The sequence below is a fragment of the Tigriopus californicus genome, chromosome 6, assembly GCF_007210705.1.
Source record: "Tigriopus californicus strain San Diego chromosome 6, Tcal_SD_v2.1, whole genome shotgun sequence".
Taxonomy (NCBI): domain Eukaryota; kingdom Metazoa; phylum Arthropoda; class Copepoda; order Harpacticoida; family Harpacticidae; genus Tigriopus; species Tigriopus californicus.
This window is the reverse complement of record NC_081445.1, coordinates 2,556,231-2,579,898: the sequence shown is the minus strand read 5'-3', so window position 1 is coordinate 2,579,898 and position 23,668 is coordinate 2,556,231. Positions and strand designations below refer to the sequence as shown.

The window sequence follows — 23,668 nt, the reverse complement described above, 5'->3', positions numbered from 1 at the left end:
AATGAAAGTGTCAAAACAACAATATGCTTCTAGTAGCCTCAAAAGATTCGAAAATGTACTGTGTACTGAGGCCTTCGGGGCCTTCCAATGCAATTTAACACGTGATGTACGTGTATGTTTCAAACTGTCTTTGCCCCTGTTCTACGCTTCTTTGGAACTTTGCCCGAATTTGAATTACGGTAGGTGCATGATATCATTGAGCTTTTAAGTGGCCAAATATTGGCATTGCTAACAAAAAGATTTTGTGTCTAGTTTTAATGGTAAATGGGATTTTATTCTCTGAAGTGATAAACACAAGCTTTTAATGGTAAATGGGATTTTATTCTCTGAAGTGATAAACACAAGCTCGCAAAGCCCAATCAGCAAAACATAAGCTAAGCTATGACATGATCCTTTATGAATCGCTTTAGTTTCTGCCTTCGAAGGCCACCGAAATCGTTCACTTTCTTTTTCTGTGTGATAAATCAGAAATATTTTTGTGATTGTATCATTTTTGAAAATGATCGATGAAAATATTTAACCAAGTATATAAAATAAAAGTATATAAAAAGTATAATATCTAAGAAGGGCTTGTAATGTGCAAAATTCATCTATCCCTCCATTGTGTTTTACTAATCCCAATTCGTAGGAATCACCACAAGCTGTATTTACCGATTTAAAAGAGGCATCTAAAGCGACGGGAATCCGCACCAAGACGCCCTCTGTTAATGGTGTCTCCATGTTGTTGTGTAGCAGTCCACCTTGCGTTTGTCACGCATTTTACAAGGGATAATTGATTTTTAATGCCCATTCAGATGGATTTCAGCTTTGCTCATAAAGATAATATGGTCTGTTGAAATGACCCTCCTTTCTCCTGCATGGGAACATTTCTATGCATAGCAAATAATTTTGTATATTTTTGTATATGATATTTATACATACAGTTTTATACATTTTACAATCTGACATGACCAAGAGTCGCAATAAAGTTAAAGTTAAAGTTAATTTTCAACCTATAGTTCTGATCATGATAGGTTATAGAGCGATTGTGGCGCAGCCTGATTTGTTGATGAAGCTCATTTGTTCAGGGTGCCCGTACACTGCTGTTCCAAGGGGAAACTAAACGAAACTAAATCAGGCTCGTCCTCATATTTTGCAAATTATTGGACTATATGTGCAAAAATAACTAAGCACAACAAGAGAATAAACTGTGATCAAAGTCACGTTGAATATGTGTTTAAAAGTACACACTTCTCAGCGCTTAAAAAACACCAGGCATGTTTTAACTAAACACTAGCAAGAAATTTTGGATAAAAGTCAATTGCACCAGAGAAAGTACGAAATGTCCTTTAAAACACTGATTGCAGTCAGCAATATATTCAACTGGAATCCCACATCATCTTAGTTATTCATCAGGCAAAATCATTCACACGCTCTGGGGCGGAGATCGTGGACGTTATTGTCACGAAAGTGCAGCCCTAAAACTGACCCGAAAGTCGCATGTTTTGGCATTGTAATTTTTTTTCATAAAATATCATATACAAAACAAGTGCTTCTCATCTTTTACTGCCAGTATACTTTAATTGCTTGGTCCATCGAGAGGGCGTCAATATTATATCAAAATGGCCTGAAACAAAGAAGCAAAATAGTCTCACAATTCCGAGGGGTTATATGTCAGTCAGATGTTGGTTGCATCCCACTCCTGTGCTTGTCCATAATCATGTCGTCGAAACTTATGTAATCCGAAAGCCCTTCAAATCTATTCTGAACTGGAGAAAGATCTTCGTGACGAAGTTGATGACGACGATGAGTCTCCTTTTGTGGCGGGATTGGCAATTATGGGAAACGGACGACTCTTCTTCTTCATGTGTGGCTCTTATGTAATCATTCCAAGGGCCTAACGACGCCCCTTGATGGCGTTTTTTCAGGTTTATGTCTCGAAAACTAGCTTGGCATTCAACGAAGATAGATAAGGTTGCATGGTTTCTGAAGGGGTGATGGGAAACTGGATGCAGTTTTTAGTCATCTATATGGGCGTTCCATTCCTACCAAGTGACGGAGATCGACTCGAGCTCTCTGCTCTTTGTGATGTCAAGGATGAAAATGAACCAATCGTGTCCGTCACCTTCTGGAATGGCCAATGAAATTGACTCGGGAGATCAAATATTAACACTATATTTGTGGCATCTAACATATCCCCTCGAGTGCTTTGTGTTGATGGGCACAAAACTCAGAAACTCGTAAAACATAGGGAGAATGAAAAGAGTCAAAAGACCGTGTTGTCTGTTTCGTTGATCAAGCTCATGCCTCAAGCCACTGTATTATTGCCTTTGCAGATAGTTCCTAATGCCGTTTCATTTTGGGAAAACGCTCTGAAAGTCCGCCGAAATGTTGGAGCTATTCACCTGAACCGAAAATGTGAAAACAATCAATACTTCATGGCAGAAGATGACCCGACGCAATATTGCAAGAACCAGTGTGTGGAAACCAAATGCGGCGAATTTGTGGTGCCCGAGGAGCATTTGAAGTCATGCCATACTTGTGACTCGTTTGGACGAGACTGCAAGAAAGTCACCGACGAAGGACCCGGTGTGAATAACACGGATTTTGTGCTCTACGTCTCGGCAATTCCCACCAAGCAATGTGGAGAGAGCATTGGTAAGTAAATGATCTCTTCATGATGTGTGAACACACAAACGGGCGTTTCATGATAAATCTAGAACCAGCATGAAGTGGATGGACAGGCAAAAAGATCCAATTCGACTGAACGAATTAAGTGGTCGTTCAAACGAGGGATGGCTGAATTTTGAACTGACCAATAGTCATCCAACAAAAAGAAGCTTTACGTTCTGCTCGTCAGTGTGCACTTTCCTGTTTATTGCTAGCCAGCCTCTAACAAATGTAGGGGCACATTCAGATCTCTAGGGAGGGAAAAGTTACTTGAGGTATTGTTTTGAGCACATTTTGGTGGTTTTGCGGCAGGGTATTGGACCAACCTACTTCCATGCAACCAAAACAGTACTGATATGGTCAATCTGCCTGCAACACAAGCTATCAAACCAGTACTGAATAGATTAGAAGTTAATACGTTACTAATATGGTCCGTTTTTTAAGGTTGCTGTTGGTTGGTTGTGCATTTCTTTAAGTCGGGGCATGCCAAATTGTGGTGCAGCCTTGTTTGCAATTCCTTAGAACCGTGAATGTACTCCTTGATAAATAAAACTAGACAAAATTGTCTGTGCATTTTTCCTAACTAAAGAGGCTAACTCATTTGTTTAATGTGCTGTGCATTTGTGACCTTTGAAAGCACATAGCATTCAACCCAATTGCCTGAATGGGTTAAAAATTGGGGAAAAAAACATATTCTTCTGAACACAGAGGCAAGATATGCCAAAGGTACACACCTTTTCATGGATGGGATTGAAAATGACAATTTCCGTTCTCGGCCTGATAGTCCAGACTTAGAGTGGTTCTTGATCTAGCTGACCGGGCAACTTGGTGGTTTTGGACTTTTTCCACAAACAAACAAACCACTATCAGTTCAAATACGATCATTTATTGGTTAGGCATGGCCATTAACAAAATGGTCCTCATTCCTCGATTTGATCAAATTGTGAACAATACAGACTCGTCATTGACTGCCTCTTTTGCTTCTACAGTATTTCTACTGCTTGACGATATGGGTCATCGACCTCAGTCTATCACGCACATAATACTATATAACCTGATTGTTACGCGATTCGACAGGGAAAAACACGTCTGAAGTGCTTCATTTGGAAGATGTCATGGCGATGATATCAGTGATGTTCGTAACAGGTGTGAGTGTGCATTCTATATATATATATATATATTTTTTTTATATCAATGTATGAGTTTACTACGGTATGTCAGACACATAAGTTAGACATGACTTTGACTTCAGTTCAATCTGTACGCCGTCCACCTTGTCCATCTTCCATTCAAAGTCGAATGGCAAATTAATTTGTCAGTCCATTGATCGACCTGAAATTCATGTCCAAGACTCTGTGAAGTGGATGGCCATTGGACAAGCAATGTTTCATTTGCAGCTCTAATTGAGCGCACTGCGCAAGTCATGGCTTCTAATTGAAAGACTGCCTTTAGAACTGAACTGCGGTGACAAGATCATCATTTCGGTTGGCCAGAAACGGAGTACTAATCTCTTGCCTTCAATGGTGGTCGCAATTGTCCTGAATTTAATTTTGCTTTGACCATGAACAGATTGTGCGCTTGGAATCGTACGCATTAATCGTGTACAGACATGGGTCTCATTGGGAATCATAGCCAAAGTTTTAATTTGGATAATTGGACAATCTGAAACTGGAAGAAAACAAATGAATGAAGCGATTGAACGGGCTGAATTGTTTTATAAAAGGGAATGAATGACAATCAAACTTGGCAATGAAAACTACTTTCATCTGCTTCCCTTGACAAGACAATTGCATTTTCCAGTAGCAGGATTTAAGTCAGAGGTGGACGAGTTTTTGAATAAGATTCCCGATCAACCTCTATATTCTATCTGTTCTCTATTCTCTATATACTCTATATTAAAGGGCTAGCCAGATCAGCCAACTTTAATTCGTTGGTCGATCAAATAATATATATAAATAAGTTGAGTAAAATAAGAAAAACAATCGTCTTGAACTGCTGGGATTTAAATCCCACCAACCGTAAGGAAGTCCGCAAAAAATGAAAAAGAATATACGTATATTAGGGCCTACGATGTGGCTTTTGTTATGCGCAGAATTGTAAAAAGAAAAATCTTGATTTTAACACCATTAACAGAAACCAATTGAACCTTCGAACTGAAAGCAAGGATCGAGACTCCCCACGTCTGGTCATGGCATGTTTGTTTCTACTGTTTGTGATTCAAAAACCTCTGTCACAGTTCATTCAACCATAAAACGCCTCAGTAGTCGCCAGCAACTTTTTCCACCACGATGCTCCTTACACACACACACATTCTACTTGATTCAGAATGATACTAAAAACACACACATTTTTTCTGCTCTTGATCATCCTAATTCTCAAGTCCTTTCTCAAACCCAAACCAAGTTCGACCATGACTGATTTGGACGTCTTCTTTGTGGGTTTTCAGGAGAGCAAGCCTCAACCGTGGCTTATGCCGCTCATTGTCAACAGGAGATTGAGTTCGATCGGCCGGTGGCTGGTCACACCAATATTTGCCCGGCAGCCATCAAACCCGATGAGGTCCAGGGCCTCTCATCCACGTTCAAGCACGAGCTCTTGCACGCTTTGGGTTTCTCATCGAGCTTATTCGCGTTCTTCCGAGACTCTAGGGGCGATCCCCTGACTCCCCGGGGTTCGGATGGAAAGCCGCCTATTAACCGCAAACTTCAATTGAGACAATGGAGCGACAAGATCATCAAGGAGGTATGTTGTATGTACTGCATATTTTGTCCTGACTTTTGCGGCATAAACCGAGTTGGTCAACCACAGGCAGAGAATTTGCTTTGAGGAGTAAGAAGGTAGAAAAATGTATCGAGCAAACCACTCACGTCTTTCAAGATACTTGAAATGAAAATTGAATATGCAGCAATGTTGAAGAAAAAGAAAAGAATTCATTCTTGGCCGGGAAAGAGGAGTCCCCAACATTAGGCTCAAAGTAACTTGGAAACTTGTATAAACTCTCTCGCATCTTGTGCGATCATATTAAGGTTTTACCACGGATACCAACATGGAATGATTACATTTTATTAAAATAGCTACCAAAAAACATTGAAAACAACAAAAATGGTTCTTTTCATCCCAACATTAAAAGGTTGTAGCTGAGTTAAATAAATGCTAACGGGTTTTAAGGGGTAATTCTTGTATAACCTATTACACTAGACCCCATAAATGAATTTACAGTCTTTTCCCAAGTAGACATGACTAAAGCCATGATTTAGACCGGGGTCATAGTATCGATATCTTGATTGCCAGACTATTTGATGGAAAAAAATTATATGTTACATCTTAGGCCAAACGTATTATCAATTACTCTACGCCACATAAGCCTGGAAATTGATAATTTATTCAAAGAATCCTTAACTTATGCATGACCTGAAAGCCATTGGCTCAATCACCACTCAAAAGTTGATCTTTCACCCTGATGATGGATGCTTGATCCTTTTTTTTTCTTCAAACCCCTGTTATCCAAATCTTCAGATTCAGGAAGCGAATAGTTTGCCCGATTGGTTGTTGTGGTTGGATATCTTCTCACAATTGCCTTATATCGGATATCCAGATTGAACGCACATGGAAGGTCCGCTCAGGCATGGTGACCCGGCGCGTGAGTGTCATGGTCACTCCCAAAGTGGTCGAAGAGGTTCGCAAGCACTTCGGTTGCCCCACTTTGGAAGGAGCGGAGCTGGAGGACCAAGGAGGCGATGGAACTGCCCTGACCCATTGGGAGAAACGCATCTTTCAGAACGAGGCCATGACTGGCACGGTTCACACGCAAAACCCGGTTTACTCCCGGATGACCTTTGCCCTCATGGAAGACTCGGGCTGGTATTTGCCAAACTACGATTTGGTATGTTCGCGCACGGCGGATGTTATCGTTTTTTTATAATAACAACACGCATTCAGGGTTTCGCGTTGAATCTGGTGTTTGATTTTGATCAATCTCTCTATCCAGGCAGAAAATATCGAATGGGGCAAGGGATTAGGCTGCGACTTTGCCCAGAAGAGCTGCATGGAGATTCTGGAGATGAAAGATGAGCGGTTCCCATTTTGCAACACAGTCATGCAAAGCGACTCACGAACCTATTGTACTCACGACAGCCGCTCGGTAGGAAGTTGCAATCTCGTCCAGTTCGCTAAACCTTTGCCCACCCTGTACCAGAACTTCAACGAGTTGGAAGGCGTATCCCCCAGCGACATCTCTCGGGTAAGTCTCACCTCCCCCCCAAACAACGCTCTTTATACGTCTCACATGATGTCTTGAGTGGCTCTTTCAATCATCAATAATAAAAAGTGGTAATAGCAAGACCGCTGAGACCCCGGCAACAAGGGGCGCTTTCATAATCTCTGTCTCGGATTCCTCCAGGTGGGTAGCTCGGTGACTCTGGCGGATTTCTGTCCGTACATCCAGGAATTCACGTGGAAGTCCACCAGCCAATCCAAGGAGCGGGGCACGAGATGCGCCCAAGCTCAGAATGCCCCCGTGGGGGACAACAACTACGCCTTGGAGCAATACGGCAATGGGACACGCTGCTTTGAGCAAGGGGGCAAATGGGAACAGAAGAGTTGCCGGACGCTTAAGCAATGGAAACGCTATGGAGCGGGTTGTTATCCCTATGAGTGCAAAGATGGCGGCCTCAACATCGTGGTGCGCAACGTCAGCCTTCCGTGCTCTGAAGAAGGCCAAGTGATCGATGTTCGCTTGAAGTCGGGGAAATGGCTTCATGAAGGTAATTATGAGCTATTCTCACTGGCCTTATGTATATGCAAGCATGTATGAACTCGAAAACCGTGATTTTATCAACATGCATGTAAACTGGAACGGAGATATGTAAGGCATTTTTGAACGCACGAACGTCTATTGAAAGTCTCCATATGGTTGCTAAAAGAAGCATTCATTTTCGCCCCCAAATAATTAACCCTATATTCAACTCTTATTCGTTGATCGAGATGATAAATGAAGATAACGTTAAATGATCATTATAAGCTTTCCACCTTGGACTGTTGCGGATTACATTCTCAAAACAAAAGTCATTTTTTGCGCATGATTCTTCCTTGGGTAATCGATTCTAACATCAAAAATTGGAACAAAAAATAGCGGTATCTCCTCATCTTTAGGACGTGCATTTTCAAATAAAAAACGATAAATTTTTCAGGGGAAAGCAATCTAACACGCTCTGTGACAAAATTTGGAATAATGTGTTTTAAAGCTGTTCATCCTAGGGAGAACTTGAGGGGGGAAAATCATAAAGAATCACTATCTTGAAAGGATTGAAGTTATAAGCATTTTCTAAGAGGAAGCGAAATCAAAATTTAGCTGAGGATGGTCCAGAGTTCCAAATTGTGCTTCAAATTCATTTTGATTTAGTAAGATCTTGAGATGTGAACACGTATTAATGTTAGATCGAGGTTTTTGCTGTTTTTTGCCAATATTAAAACTTTCCAATTATCTTGCAGGAACGGTGGTGTGTCCAAAATGCGAGGACATCTGTTCAAATTGTCAGGTACAGAAGCAAGCCCGAACGGATCCGGACCTTTTCATGGATGACGTAGAAAATACGTGCTTTGAGGGAGGTGCCAACGGGCTCAACGGTTTCTTCAGCACTTTCGGCTTTAGCTTGAATGACAACAAGAAACGGTGATGATGGATGAAGAGTCATCCATATATTCCCAATGTTTACAGTATTCCAATTCAAATTGATAAGTCTGACAATGTCCTGGTTCAGAATAAACTATGACTTCTTTGAGCTCTATTGAGAATCTTGGCGGGCTATCATCTTATAGTTATTGGAGTCGGGAGAGTCCTTTCCATTCCTGGATGAACCGTTCTCGATGTTTGGCAGTCTCAAAAGCCACGCGCAAAAACTGGTTCGTCCGAAGGATCTGAAACGAAGTGTTAAATTTCAGCATTTTCATCGATATACCGCGTAATTATTTCCAAAAATTTGGCTAATTATGTTTCAGTTACGCGACTGCTTGAGAACGAAGCAATTTGAGAAAAGTGACTTCGGGTATGCCTCAAAAATCGCTAGCTTGACGAACATTGAAGATGTATAATTTGAATTGGTAATGCTGAACGGCAGTCACATATTGAAATCAACGGAACTTCCAATGGGACTTTGAAGCAGGAAAGGAAGATAACGTCAGGTGCCATCAAATTTTGAGAGCTCACACGTATTTTTGAGGCTAAATAGTTCTTTGTCAAAAGATTAAATTGGAGTTCCAATTCATTTATCCATTACAGGAAGGGATTATGTAGCATTGCGTGTTAAAACATTAACATGTTTAATGAATACTTTTTAGACGAAAAAAGCTACTTTTGGACTTTTCTTTATCCAACAGCAGAATTTTCTATTTTCCCAAAAGAGTTTTTGAAACCCTAGAAAAGGTTTTTGCCTAACATTGCGCGTTGTATCTTGGTTTTTTAGTACCTCTACTGTATGTAGAAAAACTCTACTGTTTTAAAAAGTACCCCAATGACCTCCCAAAATTTGTGCTGACATCATAGGACAGCTGCTACATCAAGGAGTCAATTAATGTAAACGGTAATCAGTGGTCTTTTAGAGGCAGCTTAAAAGGTTGCGTGAGTTTTTAAAAATTTGCGTCAATGATAATCGTCTTACTGATGATTGAATCGAGATTGAGAAGTTTGTATGCGTACGAGTACATTCAGCACGATTGGCAAAGTCTCAAATTCACTGTCAAAAGGCTAACTCTCAGACGTGCCTGAATTTGAGGATTGATAGAGTTCTACGGCTTTAAAACCTTGAGAGGGGAAGCACCACACGCAGATCATAGAAGGTACCAATAGTATTTTTATATGCACTTCTAGGGGGTCTGATAAATGGCTGAGAACTTGACCAGAGTCCGTCTGATCCTCATCAGGTCACACCTTTGCCTGCTTTCCTGAAGAGACGCGAGACGCAGATTGTCAAGACGTGGATAATCATGTCCTCTGACTCCTGACACAAAGCGTGAAAATTTCGGTTTCACCCGATAGCAATGATGTCCTTCATGAAAGGACCTTTGAAAGCACGCTCAAAAGAAAAACTCACGCAACCTTTAAAGCTGCCTCTTGGAGAACACTGATTACCGTCTACAGTCAATTAACCAACACTTTACAGGGGAAGATTTTCTGTCTTACCACTTTGATTTCACTCGATTTGTTTGGCATCTGATCCACGTCCACCACACTGGGAAGATCAACTTGATGAGCTTTGGTGATCGTTCCACCAAAGCAATGGTACAACGACAAACCGTAGATACTTAGCACCAACGCCACGTCATTGTAGGTCGTTTTGATGGTATTGGCGTTATTCATGTCCGAAATCTGCGTGTCAAAATACGAATGAGATTCGTTTAAACAGGTTTAATTCCTTCAAACCAATCACCTGATATTGAATGGCTGCTTGAACGACTTGGAGCCAATCCTGAAGCTCCTCGGTTGAACTCAGAGACAACTCCAAGTGTTCCCAAGGGAGTTTCAGTTGAATCATATGGGGGCGATTTCCATCTTGAATCGCACACACTTGAACGTTGCGCTCATTTAGGATCCAAAACTTCTCGGGCATGGCACTCGAACCTTCCTCAGCCAACAAATACAGAGCATTAAGCCTGGAATAAAATGAAGTGCAACAGTGGATTCTGGGCAAGTTTTTAGCTTGCCCTATTTTAAAATGCATGACTTCAGGGACATATTTGGGCCTTCACTGACTCAATGTACGAGGTTCTGGAAACTTAGATCACATCCCTGGTCTATTTATAAACAATCATGCTTTAATAAGAATCAAAACGATGAAGGCTGATGAAGCTGACTCCATTGCCACTCACCAACAAAAAGACACCAATCACGCAACCTTTGCAGCCATGGGAGGTCACTATTTCAAAACTTCATAAGACAGAAAGTAAATGCGTGTTCCGTATCTCTATAACCAAGGGCCCATGAATTGATGTCAACATCCATATTCATGGTAATTGTACCATGGGTTATACCGCTCAAAACCGGCCGATTGTTTTTGTTCAAAAAAACGTTTGAGACCTTCATAGAACCCCATGAAATACTTCATGGCTAAACCTCCTCTAAAGCTCTGATTCAGGCAATCAGGAATCTTACTTGAGAGAGAAATGACCAAACCGCCATGGTTGATCCATTCCGTCATCCAGGATGTCATCCACCTCTCGGTACATTAGACACGCATCCTTGGCATTAAAATTGGAACAATCGCGCTCATGGATCTCCACGAATTCTAACATGTTAAAGCTAGATCTCCCATGCTCACTTCCGTTCCAGCTAATGGGAAGAATGAAATCCTTAAAGTTAGGTCCTATACGACGCTTCGAGAACTCCAAGGCACCCAAGAAATCTTGCAAATGATCACTGTGTGATAAGGTAATGGTTCGATCGCGGAGTTTGATGAAGCACAACCGGAACTCCGGATCAATTTCAACGATCCGGATGTCGCTGACGAGGATATCACACTGCAGGTCAATCCCACCTTCCAAGGCCAAAAGGCTGGACTTGGTGACGAATACTTGTACTGAGAAGAATTGCTGACACGGTTCGATGTTTAACTTGGCCTTGAAGGCCAGAAGCACTTGGGCATTTTTTATCCGACTAAAGTTCTCCTCGCAGTCAAAGGTCGGGAAGCGATGGCCTCGAAACCGGCACAGAGCACTTTTGAAGTCATGCCCTGGCCTTTTGAACGGCCTTCGTTTGACTTCAGGTTTTTTCTCGACCTTGGGTAAGGTTTGAAATAGCTCCCAGTTGAGCTTGTTGTGGACCTTCTTCCTCACTTGGTCTTTGATCTTCCCAAAACGAATGGGTGGCTGAGGATTTGAAAACACACCCGACGAGGACTGTGAGATAGATTTGGCGCCAAAAACTCTCTTGTTGACCTTCACCAGGGGCTCTTTTCTGAGTGCGTAGTCATTTCTCGGCAATATAAGCTCACTGGATTGAAGTGTCAAAACGTCCAAGGCATCTGCAATATCCACACCCACTTCGGTATCGTCTCTGTTCTCCCCTCGAGAGACCCTGCCGATCACAATTGAGGATTGAAAAGGATTTCGGAACATTTCGTCCCGGCAATCCCATCACTTTGAGGAATGGACCCTCCCTTTGGTCCAATTGATGCCTTTAAGTCCCTCAACAATGGCTTTCGACCAATCCAAGGACAGAGTCTGACTTATCTGCAACCAATGAGGAGACAAAGTCCTTTCCCTTTAGGCTCTTTTGGTGTGGATCACTCAGCTGATGGAACGAGCAGGAGAAGAGCCCGCAAAATGGAACAACCCTCTCTACTTTTGAATGTCTGACCTAGAAGCCTCAAGCATGTTGTTCTTTCGAAAAGACGCGGGGAACACGTAATATCGAATGAGGAAATCAACATTTGGAACCAATACCGCGTGGAAGTAACCTTGTCATGTCCAGAGAGCTCATTAAGACTGAAAAACAAACATTAGTAATTGGGCCCCGAAAATATCAACTCTATAACAGGTTGTTAGCGTAAAATGCAAATACATTTTCACATTTAACCATTGAGCAATAAGTACGATTTTTATTTATCCACCTACTTTTACATACGTTCACATGTGTTTTTTTACATCATGACATGATCAAGAGTCGCCATTCATCCTGTGCTTTTGAGCATATTGCCAAAAAATCATCTGAAGATGGATCACTCGGTTTCTTGACTATATCACTTTCAAGCCTTAAAATTGCCTCAAGATTTACATAAACAGACCTTTTCAACCCAACTTTTTTAAGCAATAACTATTGACAAAGCTTGTTGCGGTTTTTTTTGAAATACCCAAACTAAAAGTAGGAACTATTTGATATGTGTAGCGAATGCTCTAAAATTAGTTTAAGAGTATCTTATGCACTTCATTAAATGGACTTGAATACGTGAATTAATGACGTCTTAGGCACATTTCCCCCTCTTCTTCTAACCCTGTTGTTTGTCTTGTGTTTTAATTTTATCCTTTCATTGTACACTTTCTCTCTTTGACATTCTCTTTGTTTTATTTTCCCCTCATAAAATCCGACTCTTTTTAAACCTTCAGGAGAGGTTTGACTTGAAATGACAATTAGCAATAAACAGTGTTGTCGAAAACAAACTTCCTCTTTTTGGTCTGTTGATTTCAAAATGTCCCCATGTACAATAGTAATTTGGTGTCGTCAAATCGATCTTAACGGCGTTGGTCAAGATAACATTTGAGAAGCTGCAGCACACGGCAAGGATAATCTTATCCCTGATGCTCTCTCCCGAGCTCTGATTTCGAATCCATTCACTGAGATTCGCCCCATTTTCTCTCCTAGACTTCCTATACTCCTGTCCATGGAGTAATGGAGTGGAAAGCTCGGTCGAAGATCGAACGTCTTCTAGTGAGGTTTTGTAGATCTATGCGTTACCTCCTGATCAGATGCATTCCCGCTGAGAGAGTGCTACATGAATATCATCCTCATGTTCAAGTACTTGATAAGGCGGTAACGCAAAACTGAAACGTCCTGTAGCGAGGCTTCAGAGAGCTTACCACTCCACATGTCCTGTATTATTAGTACGAAGGTCCAACTGTGAGTGACATTTGTTTGGTCGGCAAAGCTTGGTGACAGTCTGCTACTCTTCAAGAAGTGTACAAAGCAAAATAGCTGCGCTAAAAGTTGGAAAAAAATTGCTGATGCTTTTTCCCTTTCGTCGTTTTTGGGTTATTGCTCTAACTATAACTGAAGTGTCAAACCAAAAGACGTATTTTGGTCTCAAGACCAGGAAAGCCACACTCTTGGGGTTTGGTTGGCTACTTATCTTGTGACGTAGCATTATTTAAGAAAATGTCAGAGCAAAATGTTGATTTTCCTCAAAAAATTGCCAAGATTTTGCCATTTTTTTGAACGCGTGACTTGATGACTCTTTTGGGCTTTGCCTCACATGCAGCAATTCATACACCTTGAGATCCATTTGGAAAGATTTTGGAGCATGAATTTTTCGTTCAAATCCTTCTTGAATATGCAATAATGCTAAAAAAAATGTTTGCTTAAGTCATGAAATGCCCAAAATGTGCTTGACAGACGACCAATTAAATCACAGCTAGGCAATATTCTCCTATCCCTAAAAAACGGGGATCCTAGAGTGCAGAAATAATATTTTGGAAGCAAGCCACCTTTTCCTTCAATTGAAACTGTTCCCAAGTCGATGCAATGACGCAATTTAAACCTCAGCCAAATCAAACAGATGGATCAAAAGATATGCTCAATCAAAGGGCAATACATAACAAAACATACAAGGAATGAGCAAAGTCCCTTGTAGTTCACTACCAAGAGAGGGCTAGCTCATTTTATGTATGTAGTACAGGGATGATTTTATTTAGCGTTCCCAATAATTTTTTTTTGTGGACTTCCTTACCGCTGCTGGGGTTGGAATCCCAGCAGTTCAAGACAAGATATTTATTTATTTATCTATATATATTATTTGATCGACCAACGAATTAGTGTTGGCTGATCTGGCTAACCCTTGCATATAAGGTTGATCAGGAATTTTCGTCAAAAACTTGTCCAAGTCTGACTTAAATCCTGCTACTGGATCAACGCCTACATACGACCTACGCATATTTGAGGGGAGCAAATTGAACAATGAAGGAGCCCGAGAAAGAAGAGAGTTGGACTTCATGGTTCTTACTAGTCTGGATTCTCGAGGGCTTGAAGGTGCTCTCAAAATGCACATTAAGCGTCTACGGTCACTACAATTGACCCTAAATCCTGGGTTGGGACAAAGCTCATGCATGCTTTTGAAAACGTACATTGCATTGCATTACATTGCAAACGCATATTGAACCACATTTATGGACCAAACAGTGAAGATTGAAATGTTTTGTGTTAATATATCAGATTATGTTCCTTCACATGCTGTTTACAACTTCAATTTGCTTACAAAATAGATCCTGTCAGTATTTCATCCTAATATGGACCTCAAAAGTAAACGTTCTACGGTCATCGCCCTTCTCAACTCGGGAAAATCGTACAAATCCATCATGAAGGACCTGAATGTCAATAGGAAATATATTTGGAGAGTAAAAAAAAGTGCTTGCCGAGACTGGCAAGACCTCGAGGAAACCAGGACAAGGAAGAAAGAGAACAGCAAGGAGACCTCAGCCTATCAAGGCTGTGGCGGCCAAAATCAGGCAAAACCCTGCCCAGCCCTTCAGCAAGGATGTTCTCATGGCAGCCTCTAAGGCTGGCTGGGAGGTCATTCCAGAGGAAACTGTGCGTACCTCATGTTTGCGTACCTCATGTGGGAGTGTGATCCGGCGATTGAGGGCTGTGGTTACCAAACGTGGCAGGTATTTTGGATGATGTTTATTTTTTTGCCAGTAATAAAGAGGCCTGGATCTTCAAACTCTATCATTCTAATATTACTGTCTGCGCATTTGAAATTTGGCGTAAACCCGTGCTTTGTAGGGGACCTTAAATGGTGTCATCCTTGTAGATTTTTGTTGCGAACTTTGAGGCGGCATAACTTCCGACACAGTCATTTTGTTAAGATAAAAATTGAAATGCATACACGTAGCAGTTTGCAATCTTGTCTCCGTCTATTAAAAAAAAAAAGATATTTTTAGTGGGTGTTTACACTGTGTGTATTAGATTTTAGCAGAAAAGTGATTGAGTAAATAGTTCTGGCATCGGGCTTTCAAGTCTTGAAATCTGGGAAAGATGATTCCTGCCTTGCTCGCGCTTCGTCCCAAGACCTAACCACTCTGCTACACTCACTGGTATATATTAATTTTGGTGATGCTTGGAGGCTCATCTGTTTAAATTTGCAAGAGTGGCCGGATTTTGATCGAGCTTGCCATTTCAGTTTCTGCCAAGATTGAGGAGTCTCCATTTCGCCCAAGGAAATTGTCACCACTTGTTCGAAGTTCAGATTGATTACTCTGTCGACCTCCCAAAGTTTGATGGGAACATCAATAAGATCACAAAAATTCTGAAAGATGCCTATCCGCTCTGTCCCTTCGCCTTCGCTTAGGCTGCAAATATTAGTTCAATATTGTCCACGTGAAGTAAGGGGAATTTCAAGCAAAAATGTGGTGCGGCACTTTGATTTTAGACCTTTTTCGTGGAGGGAGAACCAACACGCACCGTGATACAAATGTACTTTTCACTCTAGAGTTGGTTGTGCAACAAAACACAGAAAGGTCATTTTTGGTGTGGCTTTGTCACTGTCCGAATAAAATCTTGACTCAATAACAGAATACTGATGGCTTCAACAAGCCGACAAATTGAAATAAATGACAAAGTCAGTCAATGTCAGGTGCAGATTGGGTGGGATGTTAGTGCCACTTTTTCTGAGTAATGACCAAGGCTCAACTCCGAGGTAAGAGTGTTAAAAAAACAGGCCTCATATGGTAAACTTATAACCGAACTCTATCATTGCGAATACATTCACCACCACCACTCCATCCCAAAATAGAAACTGAAAAAGGCTTGAACACCTTCAAATCTTTAAAAAAATGCTAATCATTACTGGTGTTGGGTGTTCTGTCATGGAGTATTCCTTCTTATTGGTCACTTCATTTTTTCGGCCAATTCAATACAACACACAACTGAATTGAACCATTAAATTGATGAATTGACCGTATGTACACTAGCTTCTTTTCCAGTAACTTTCAAACCGCATAAATCATGACCTAGATACATTGTAAAATGATTGTATCGGAGCTCGTCAATAAACTGGTATCTTAGAACTACATACATCACAATCAACCGCGGTATGAGATCGACCGCTATTAACATGCAACTCCTTGATGCAAAGCTACCACTATATATATTTAAGAACGACCTACTCAATACATTTTTTAAAGAAAAGGCCTCAGGAGCAACATTTTGGGGCAGATATTTTGACTTTAATGTCACACTTAAGGCCGTTTCCGAGCCAGATATACTCTTAGGGTATCATAAAAGCTGCACAAACATCCTAAAGTTGGGTGAAAATAATCACCCTAAAGGCTTAACTAAGGTCATTGCAAACGAGGAGCTAAGACTGGATTGGATGTTTTGGACTCTGAGAGAGCCTAGTCACCTGTTGCAGAGGGCTTCGATCGATTTTTCCCCTCCCTTTTTCTCTTTCTCTCTCTCCTTCTCTCCCTCTTTCTCTCTCTCTTTATGAGTGGAACAGAGGGAGTGCGACCAAGGCCGCAAGGAGCAACTAACCAGCCAGCAAGACCTCGAACAAGAGAGGAGTGTGAGTGAGCGGCCTTTGATGGCGAAGAGCAACAGATCACAGTGCACCATTTCCAGATTGACAACTAGACCTTCAACAATTCCGACACCGATATGGCTCAAGATCTCATGCTCTCCGATTCCGGCGACGATGAATTTGACGATACCAGTATCTTCGAAAACAAGGCCGGTCTGAGTGACGACATGAGGTTTCTGGCCTCCATGCCCGAACTGTGCGATGTGACCTTCTTGGTGGGCGAGACCCGTGAACCCGTGTGCGCGGTCAAGGCGGTCCTGGGGGCCCGTAGTCGGTAAGATTCTACTGATCATTGTTTGCCATATCAAGTTGGGTTAGAGACGGTGCTTGCTTGATTGCTCGAATTCATGTTTTATGTGGTTTTGGGCACTTCCAGGGTGTTCCAAAAGATGCTGTATGTACCTCCTCGGGAGCCGTTGAAGGAGACCAAGGATCCAGCCATGAAGGCTGCCTCCAAGTTGAAGGCCTTCATCAAGCGGAGTTCGGAGCCCTTGCTGAACATGCAGCCCCAACAAGTAAGGCCATTCTTTGCCAAAAGTACCTTCTGATAACTTGACACCCCGTTGTGTCGAGGCAGCCACGGTGAATGGTTGATGGTATCTCTTTGTTGTCACCACAGAACATGCCCCATTCCAAACCAGCCTATCCACAATTCAGGAGGTATCTGTGATTTAAAACTCCCTCCCCCCAACATCCACACAATTTTTGAGCAAGCTTCGAGGATTGGTTGGTCTAGCTAAATCAGTCCTCGAAACTTGCCTTTGAACCATCACACAAATCTTCGTTTGATTGCATGGAAAGAGTTTCTAAATCCTTGAATTACGCTCGCCTTTATTTTGATGGCTTCCTTTTAAGCTATGTACATTGGGATTTCCATTCCTTGATTAGTAAGACGACAAAAAATGTGAAGGGTTTTCCTCCTTAGTCAATCAGGAGCGAATGTACAGTACAAACGAGAACCTTATTATGTACGTAATAATGTGATAATGGGCGCAAGATTCCTCGACTCACTGGTCCAACTTCCAATTTACCCAGTCACATTTTCTGGGAAAAAACTATTTTTAGGATGGTGCTGAGGTCTGGATTGGAAATCCGTGTTGGATAGAGAAGGCTCTGTCTTTTTTGCCGGAATAATGCCGGAATAGACAGAACTAGAATGGCGAAAAATCCTTTTTTTTTGGGGGGGGGGGGGGGGTTGTCAATGTGTTTTCAAGAGTAGGTCGTCGATGAAAACTTTTTTACCGCTCTGTATCCCTAAAAACGGCAGATTCTAGACTCTGGTCGGAATAAGTTGCACCCACAATGCCAATATCGCACAAAGACAACACATTTAGATAAACGACATATCACTGAATTGCACCCACTCTGCACATTTCGCAATATCGAGCAATTAAAAAGTTATATCTAAGTTGAATCCAAATATGTGGGATATATCTTTTTTTTGTTCTAAAACCAAAACTGTTTGGAAGTGGCCTTAAAATGTGTAGTCTTTTTAAGTTTTGAATATTGAGCACTTCTTTGTGAGGGGAGCTTTAAAAAACAGTTATTGCAAAAAAGGAAGTTGTAGGCAAAAGAAATGTAAGCCTTCCATTAAGTACTTTATGATCATTGATTCGAACGTTTGATTAAAAGTGCCAAAGATTTGATAATTGAACATTAAAGATTGGCCCCCAAAATCAATTGTCACTATTCAACCCTTCTTAAGCTGTCTACCGTATCAAATCTGGGTCGAAAAGTAGTGTCCAGTAATCCTCGTAAAACTGGTACCGTACCTGCTGACAAGGCATACCGGACTTATCCTGTTGCATTATTTAAAAAAAACTCACTTTTTATTTGTCTCTTCAAGCAAAACAAGTGTTTTAAGCAAGAGTTGATTTGAAATAAGTTTGACATTAAAACTTGGATTTGGGAGTAAAGCAAACTATCAAAATCATGTAGTTTCTTTTTATCAGTTGCATGATCTCATTCAGCCATCCCGAAAAGGTCGGAGGGCATTTTGAGTTTGCTTAAATTGAAATTAAACGTTGTTTGAACCAAATTAATCAATCACAACGATGCGACGTACAAACAATACTTGCATGTTCAACAAGCACCTCTACCGTCACCTTCTCTCCCCTGGGCTTGATTTTTGATCCGTTGTCAAGCCAACCTCTCTGCTGCCATATTAACCCAGGGACGCTCATGTTGGCATCAATTAACACATACCCACCAACATTCCAGCCAACGCACACCGAGCAACACCACCAGACCCTCATCATTGAGGAGTTCGAGCCAGACGTGTTTCGACAGCTGATTGAGTACATCCATACGGGATGCGTCACACTTCAACCAAGGACACTACTGGGTATGAAGATGATTTAGGGTTTATGAGTTGTTACTCCTCCAATCGCATTCATTAACACCCGCCCAGGATGCACGGCGGAGGCAAACGCTTTGAAACTGTTAAGGGAAACAATTGAAATAATTGAACCCTGGTTCAAATTTCATAGAAAGACTTTGATATGCAAGTTTCCTTCCTTTGTGGGACCATCTTGGAGCAGCATTTTAAGAGGGCTCTTAAAATTGTCAAAGTTAGGAGATGCTCCGTCGTAGTGCACGGTGTGTTTTTATACGGAAGAAGATCTAATTGCCACTTCCAGAGCTTATGAATAGATGACCAAATCTAAAAAAACGACATTCTTGTCAGTTCAATTTGTAAAGAAGAGCGGTCAAAACACGAGTTGCTCGATTTTAATGTTGCTGTGATCGAAGGATAAAGGTTAGCCGGCTAATGACGCCATTAGAAGTCCATTTTATGTATGGACTGCTCCTCGCCTCATCTTTTTGAGCCTCATGGGCATTCTGTGACCTCAACTATGTCAGAGATTGACACAAAGTTGTTCCGTACAATTTCCATGACAATTGGTGAACGTGAGTAGGGCTGCTTTAAGGGCTGCCCTTTTCATTTTTGGCTCAAAATACACAAAACATAGACATTAGGTAAATTAAATTAAGTATTTATTTTTCCGGCCATTGAAAGTAAATAATGTTATTAGTCGAAAGTATATAGATGTTCATCCAGTCGCATGTTTTGAGTCAGAGTTGGACAATTATTTGACTAATTCCTGATCAACCCTACATTCAATATTCAAATTCCAGATCTGACTACTCTAGTTTGTTACGTTAGTAGATAGTTAAATTAATAGATTAGGTTTTGTCATTTGAATTGCTGGGAATCCCATTCTCGATAGAGGTAAAAAAGTCCTCAAATAAGTAGAGAATGAAAGATTTTCATTTGCTAATTGGTGAGATGACGCATGAGTTATCTTGAGATGATTATTTGATAGAGAAGAATGTTGTATAAAGGGTAAAAGACAATAATGAGAAAGTAATCAAATGACTAAAAATGCTCTGTTTTGAACTAGTGATGGGTTTCGAACCGAAAAATCAGCTATTTAGCTTGAACCTCTATTAGGGCTCCCAAATCTAAATAAAAAGGTGCACAGAAATAAAAAACCCAAGATCTGCAACGACTTTTATGGCAGCTGCTCCGGTTCTGAGACCAAGAAGGGCAGGGTCACGTTTTGTCACTCTACTGAGCGGGTTTCAATATGTTTGTGTATCCTATTTCGCTCGAGATGGGAGCCCTAACCGAGGGCCTTGAAGCTGACATTCCGGTTCGGAACGCATCACTCAAGTTATTTCACCCTTTTTCTACTTCTTCCCGTCCAATCAATGCTTGAGAGCAACAATGAGTTAAAAAAGAAACATTTTTTTCCATGCAAATAGCAATTCTCAAAATTGAATGCTGACCGAGGCACAATGTAGACAAAAGGGAGTTGGGACGTAAAACTTTAATGTTCGGGAAGTCGATGAGAACATGAAAATTGAGTGGGATTTGGAGGAGTTTTGAAATCACCAAAAGTTGAATGCGCGGAATGTTTGATGTCAAGGGTGACTAGAAATGGAAATTCCACAAAGCCTCTAACAGCAGCTGATGAGGGGAAAACTCCTAAGGAAAATGGTGAACATCTAAAACTGAACACCACCATTTTAGGAGTGATGAATGCCGCGGATTATTATGGATTGGACGAGTTGAAGCGTGCTTGCTCGGGATTCATCCAGTGTTGCGTCAATGTGGACACGGTTTGCGCCCTCTTGGCCACAGCTGAGCGGTATATTCAGTATAAATGCACCAAGAGCTTGGTTCAAAAGGTAGTCGAAATATTCATCCTTGTCACAATAATGAATCGTTCAACCGGTTAAACATAACAGAGCTGTTCCCCAGGTTTTGGAGTTCGTGGATGAGCACGGAAACGACGTGCTCAATTTGGGCTCCTTTGCTCTGCTGCCTCAACACGTGGTCAGATTGATATTAGCACGAGAGGAGCTGAAAGCGGATGAATTCTCCAAGTTTCAGGTAAACTTTAGTCTTTCGTTGATGAGGTATGTAATGAACAATTTAGAAAGACCTTTGAAAGACGGGTTATTATCTTTTCATTAAAGTTCATGATAGCAGACACAGTGACCAGTGCTTGGTAAAACAAATTTCCATGAAACTATCCCACAAATGATCTTGAAGGTCATAAATCAATATGATAGAGCAATCCAATTCTCTGAGAAGGTTATGAATTGTGGAAGCAAAACAAATTATCACCTTGGATTGATCAATAATTGTCTGGCATTTGACACATGACCTTTGGAGAGAGAGCGTATTTGAAAGAACTTCACTATCGATAGAGACTGGTTAAAGGCCACGATGATTTTACACAGACTAATGATTGGTGAGGTATTACTTATGAGAGGAAAGTTCAATTTTCAGAGCTTTAAAGCGTTAATATAATTCAAACTCACTACAGTTGGCGATTGAGACAAATTTTTCGCATACTACGACTCACGATCATTGCAACCATTAAGATTCAATCTGAGATAGTTCAACTTTTTCGTTGTCTGTCTACTGCAATGTTTGGTCTAGACTTCAAATGTTTGAGGCTAGTTTTGGCAGTGGGGGAGAGAAACTGTTGTTATTAATCAGGAGCTATTGTTGCCCTTGACACCATGAGGAGGGCATTGTAGAAAGGTTTTCTGTGGAATTTCAGGCTGCATTAATGTGGAGCAAGAAGTACTGCGATTCGACCAATACCAGTTTGAACGAGGTCCTGGGAAGTTTCTTAGAGTACATCAATTTTCACATGATTCCTGCCAATGTCCTAATGAAAGAGATCCATCCCCTGGGCTTAGTTCCTTATCATATCATTATGAACGCATTAGCCTATCAGGTAAGGATAAAATCGATTACCGCCAATGACAGATAGTGTCATGTGAAACTGTGCAAAATTCCAGGCTGATCCATCCTCCGTGGAACCTATAAAAATGTCTCCCCATAAATCTGGCGGAGTCTCCAGAGGAACGGTGAGAACCTTAAGCTCTCTTCAAATATGTGCCAATTATTCTGTATTTCAAAGAAGCCTTCATTTTCATTCGAATATTGCAATGCCACTTATTTTACTTGTCAATTTGAAATTGTGGAATTCAACCCTCCATTGTTGTTTTAAAAGCGGGTGATAAGCCTCCAGTAGTTGTGTAAGAGTACATATCACTTGTTTTAATAGCAGCCCTTCTTCTACTTAAATTATGTTGCGCCTAACCACTCTATTCCATTTTCAACATCGTCATTAACAAATTAGAAACAATGCCTTCCCAGTTGATGAGTGTTTGACAGATCCCCAGAAAGCTCCATACAAGCCATAAACAGTACTTTGATTCTGTCTAGAGCCTTGTCGGTTTTGTTTTAAATTTCCTTGAGAAAACCATTAAAGTTGAGCTACTGGCAGGAATTTGGGAAGGTCTGAAAAATTTCTCTCAAATCCGGCTCCTCATTCACATTCCCATGTTTTAACCATGACAAAGTTGTCTTTCATTCAATTGTTCATTCCAGGTCCGTAAGCGCGCCAGTGGAAGTAGTGGGGGTGGAAGTGCCTCAGGTGCCGTTGGAGGCCGATCCATGTCCGTCCAATCGGCTCGAGAGCCTTTCGGGTCGAACACAACTCTGTCGTCATCCACTTCGTCTGCGAATATACCCCAAGATAACCTATCTGTGGAAGTGGCCTCGACCCATTCACTCCATTCACCTTCTCGATGTTCATCGGTAATTTGAGGAGTCAGGTTTGGTGGGCACTTTTACAACTTCGATCACGGCAATGAATTGAACAATTATGGATCAAAATATTGAACATGATCTAACATCGTCGAGGTCTGACTTTGATATGAGCAAAAAAAAAATCTGTTCATTTTGATAGACTTATTCAATAACTTCCTTTGCATGATAGGAAAAGGGACGTTTTGCTTCAAATTTCAGACAAAAGTCATTTTGCACTTGTCATACTCTTATCCTGACTCAATTTCAAAGAATTTAAATAAGCTGGCAATCACAAAAAACAAGTGTAAGGAACCTCGAGAGGCAAGAGCTGAGGAGTGAAGTTCTGGCAATGACCACCAGAGGCGCATGGCTCAGCAGGTCGATAACCAAATCCAAATAGGTATTACAAAGAAACTTGTGACGCCACATTCGATGCGATTTCAAAACTAGTTACAATTTGTGCTAAGCGAATTCCTTTGCTTTGACCAAATCGTCTGAGGGTATAACCAATACCTAAATTGGCTAAATTCAATAATGGAAGGGGTATTTGAACTTTTTCGAGGAACTGCTCCGTAACTCTTCTGATCAATAATGCCCTAGATTCACTGACGATTATAAAACT

The 23,668-nt window shown here is 41.2% G+C and overlaps 3 protein-coding genes across 5 annotated transcripts in view; 2 read left to right on the top strand and 1 right to left on the bottom strand.

Moving 5' to 3' along the window:
• The window catches only part of LOC131882065 (leishmanolysin-like peptidase), a 12,175-nt gene extending 3,740 nt beyond the window's left edge, over positions 1 to 8,435 (top strand). Inside the window, exons 3-8 of the mRNA XM_059229098.1 lie at positions 2,316 to 2,637; positions 5,096 to 5,391; positions 6,245 to 6,532; positions 6,638 to 6,889; positions 7,049 to 7,412; positions 8,140 to 8,435. Of these exons, the coding sequence (XP_059085081.1) occupies positions 2,316 to 2,637; positions 5,096 to 5,391; positions 6,245 to 6,532; positions 6,638 to 6,889; positions 7,049 to 7,412; positions 8,140 to 8,324 (1,707 nt within the window). The 3' untranslated portion in view covers positions 8,325 to 8,435. The remainder of the gene's footprint in view (positions 1 to 2,315; positions 2,638 to 5,095; positions 5,392 to 6,244; positions 6,533 to 6,637; positions 6,890 to 7,048; positions 7,413 to 8,139) is intronic.
• LOC131882067 (uncharacterized) lies at positions 8,301 to 11,868 on the bottom strand. Its single transcript, XM_059229099.1, has 4 exons — positions 10,796 to 11,868; positions 10,074 to 10,296; positions 9,827 to 10,012; positions 8,301 to 8,565 (listed from the first exon to the last, which is right to left on the bottom strand). The coding sequence occupies exons 1-4, from the start codon at positions 11,755 to 11,757 to the stop codon at positions 8,467 to 8,469; spliced, it is 1,470 nt and encodes a 489-aa protein (XP_059085082.1). The 5' UTR covers positions 11,758 to 11,868; the 3' UTR covers positions 8,301 to 8,466.
• A 4,944-nt stretch (positions 11,869 to 16,812) lies between these two features.
• LOC131882510 (serine-enriched protein-like) overlaps positions 16,813 to 23,668 on the top strand; it is a 9,679-nt gene continuing 2,823 nt past the window's right edge. The window contains exons 1-8 of one of the 3 annotated variants that reach the window (XM_059229665.1): positions 16,813 to 17,202; positions 17,305 to 17,443; positions 19,149 to 19,272; positions 20,965 to 21,122; positions 21,196 to 21,327; positions 22,007 to 22,186; positions 22,251 to 22,319; positions 22,846 to 23,055. In XM_059229665.1, the coding sequence (XP_059085648.1) occupies positions 17,006 to 17,202; positions 17,305 to 17,443; positions 19,149 to 19,272; positions 20,965 to 21,122; positions 21,196 to 21,327; positions 22,007 to 22,186; positions 22,251 to 22,319; positions 22,846 to 23,055 (1,209 nt within the window). In that variant the 5' untranslated portion in view covers positions 16,813 to 17,005. Of the gene's footprint in view, positions 17,203 to 17,304; positions 17,444 to 19,148; positions 19,273 to 20,964; positions 21,123 to 21,195; positions 21,328 to 22,006; positions 22,187 to 22,250; positions 22,320 to 22,845; positions 23,078 to 23,668 lie in introns of all 3 variants that reach the window. The other 2 variants (XM_059229667.1, XM_059229666.1) reach the window with 2 other exon arrangements.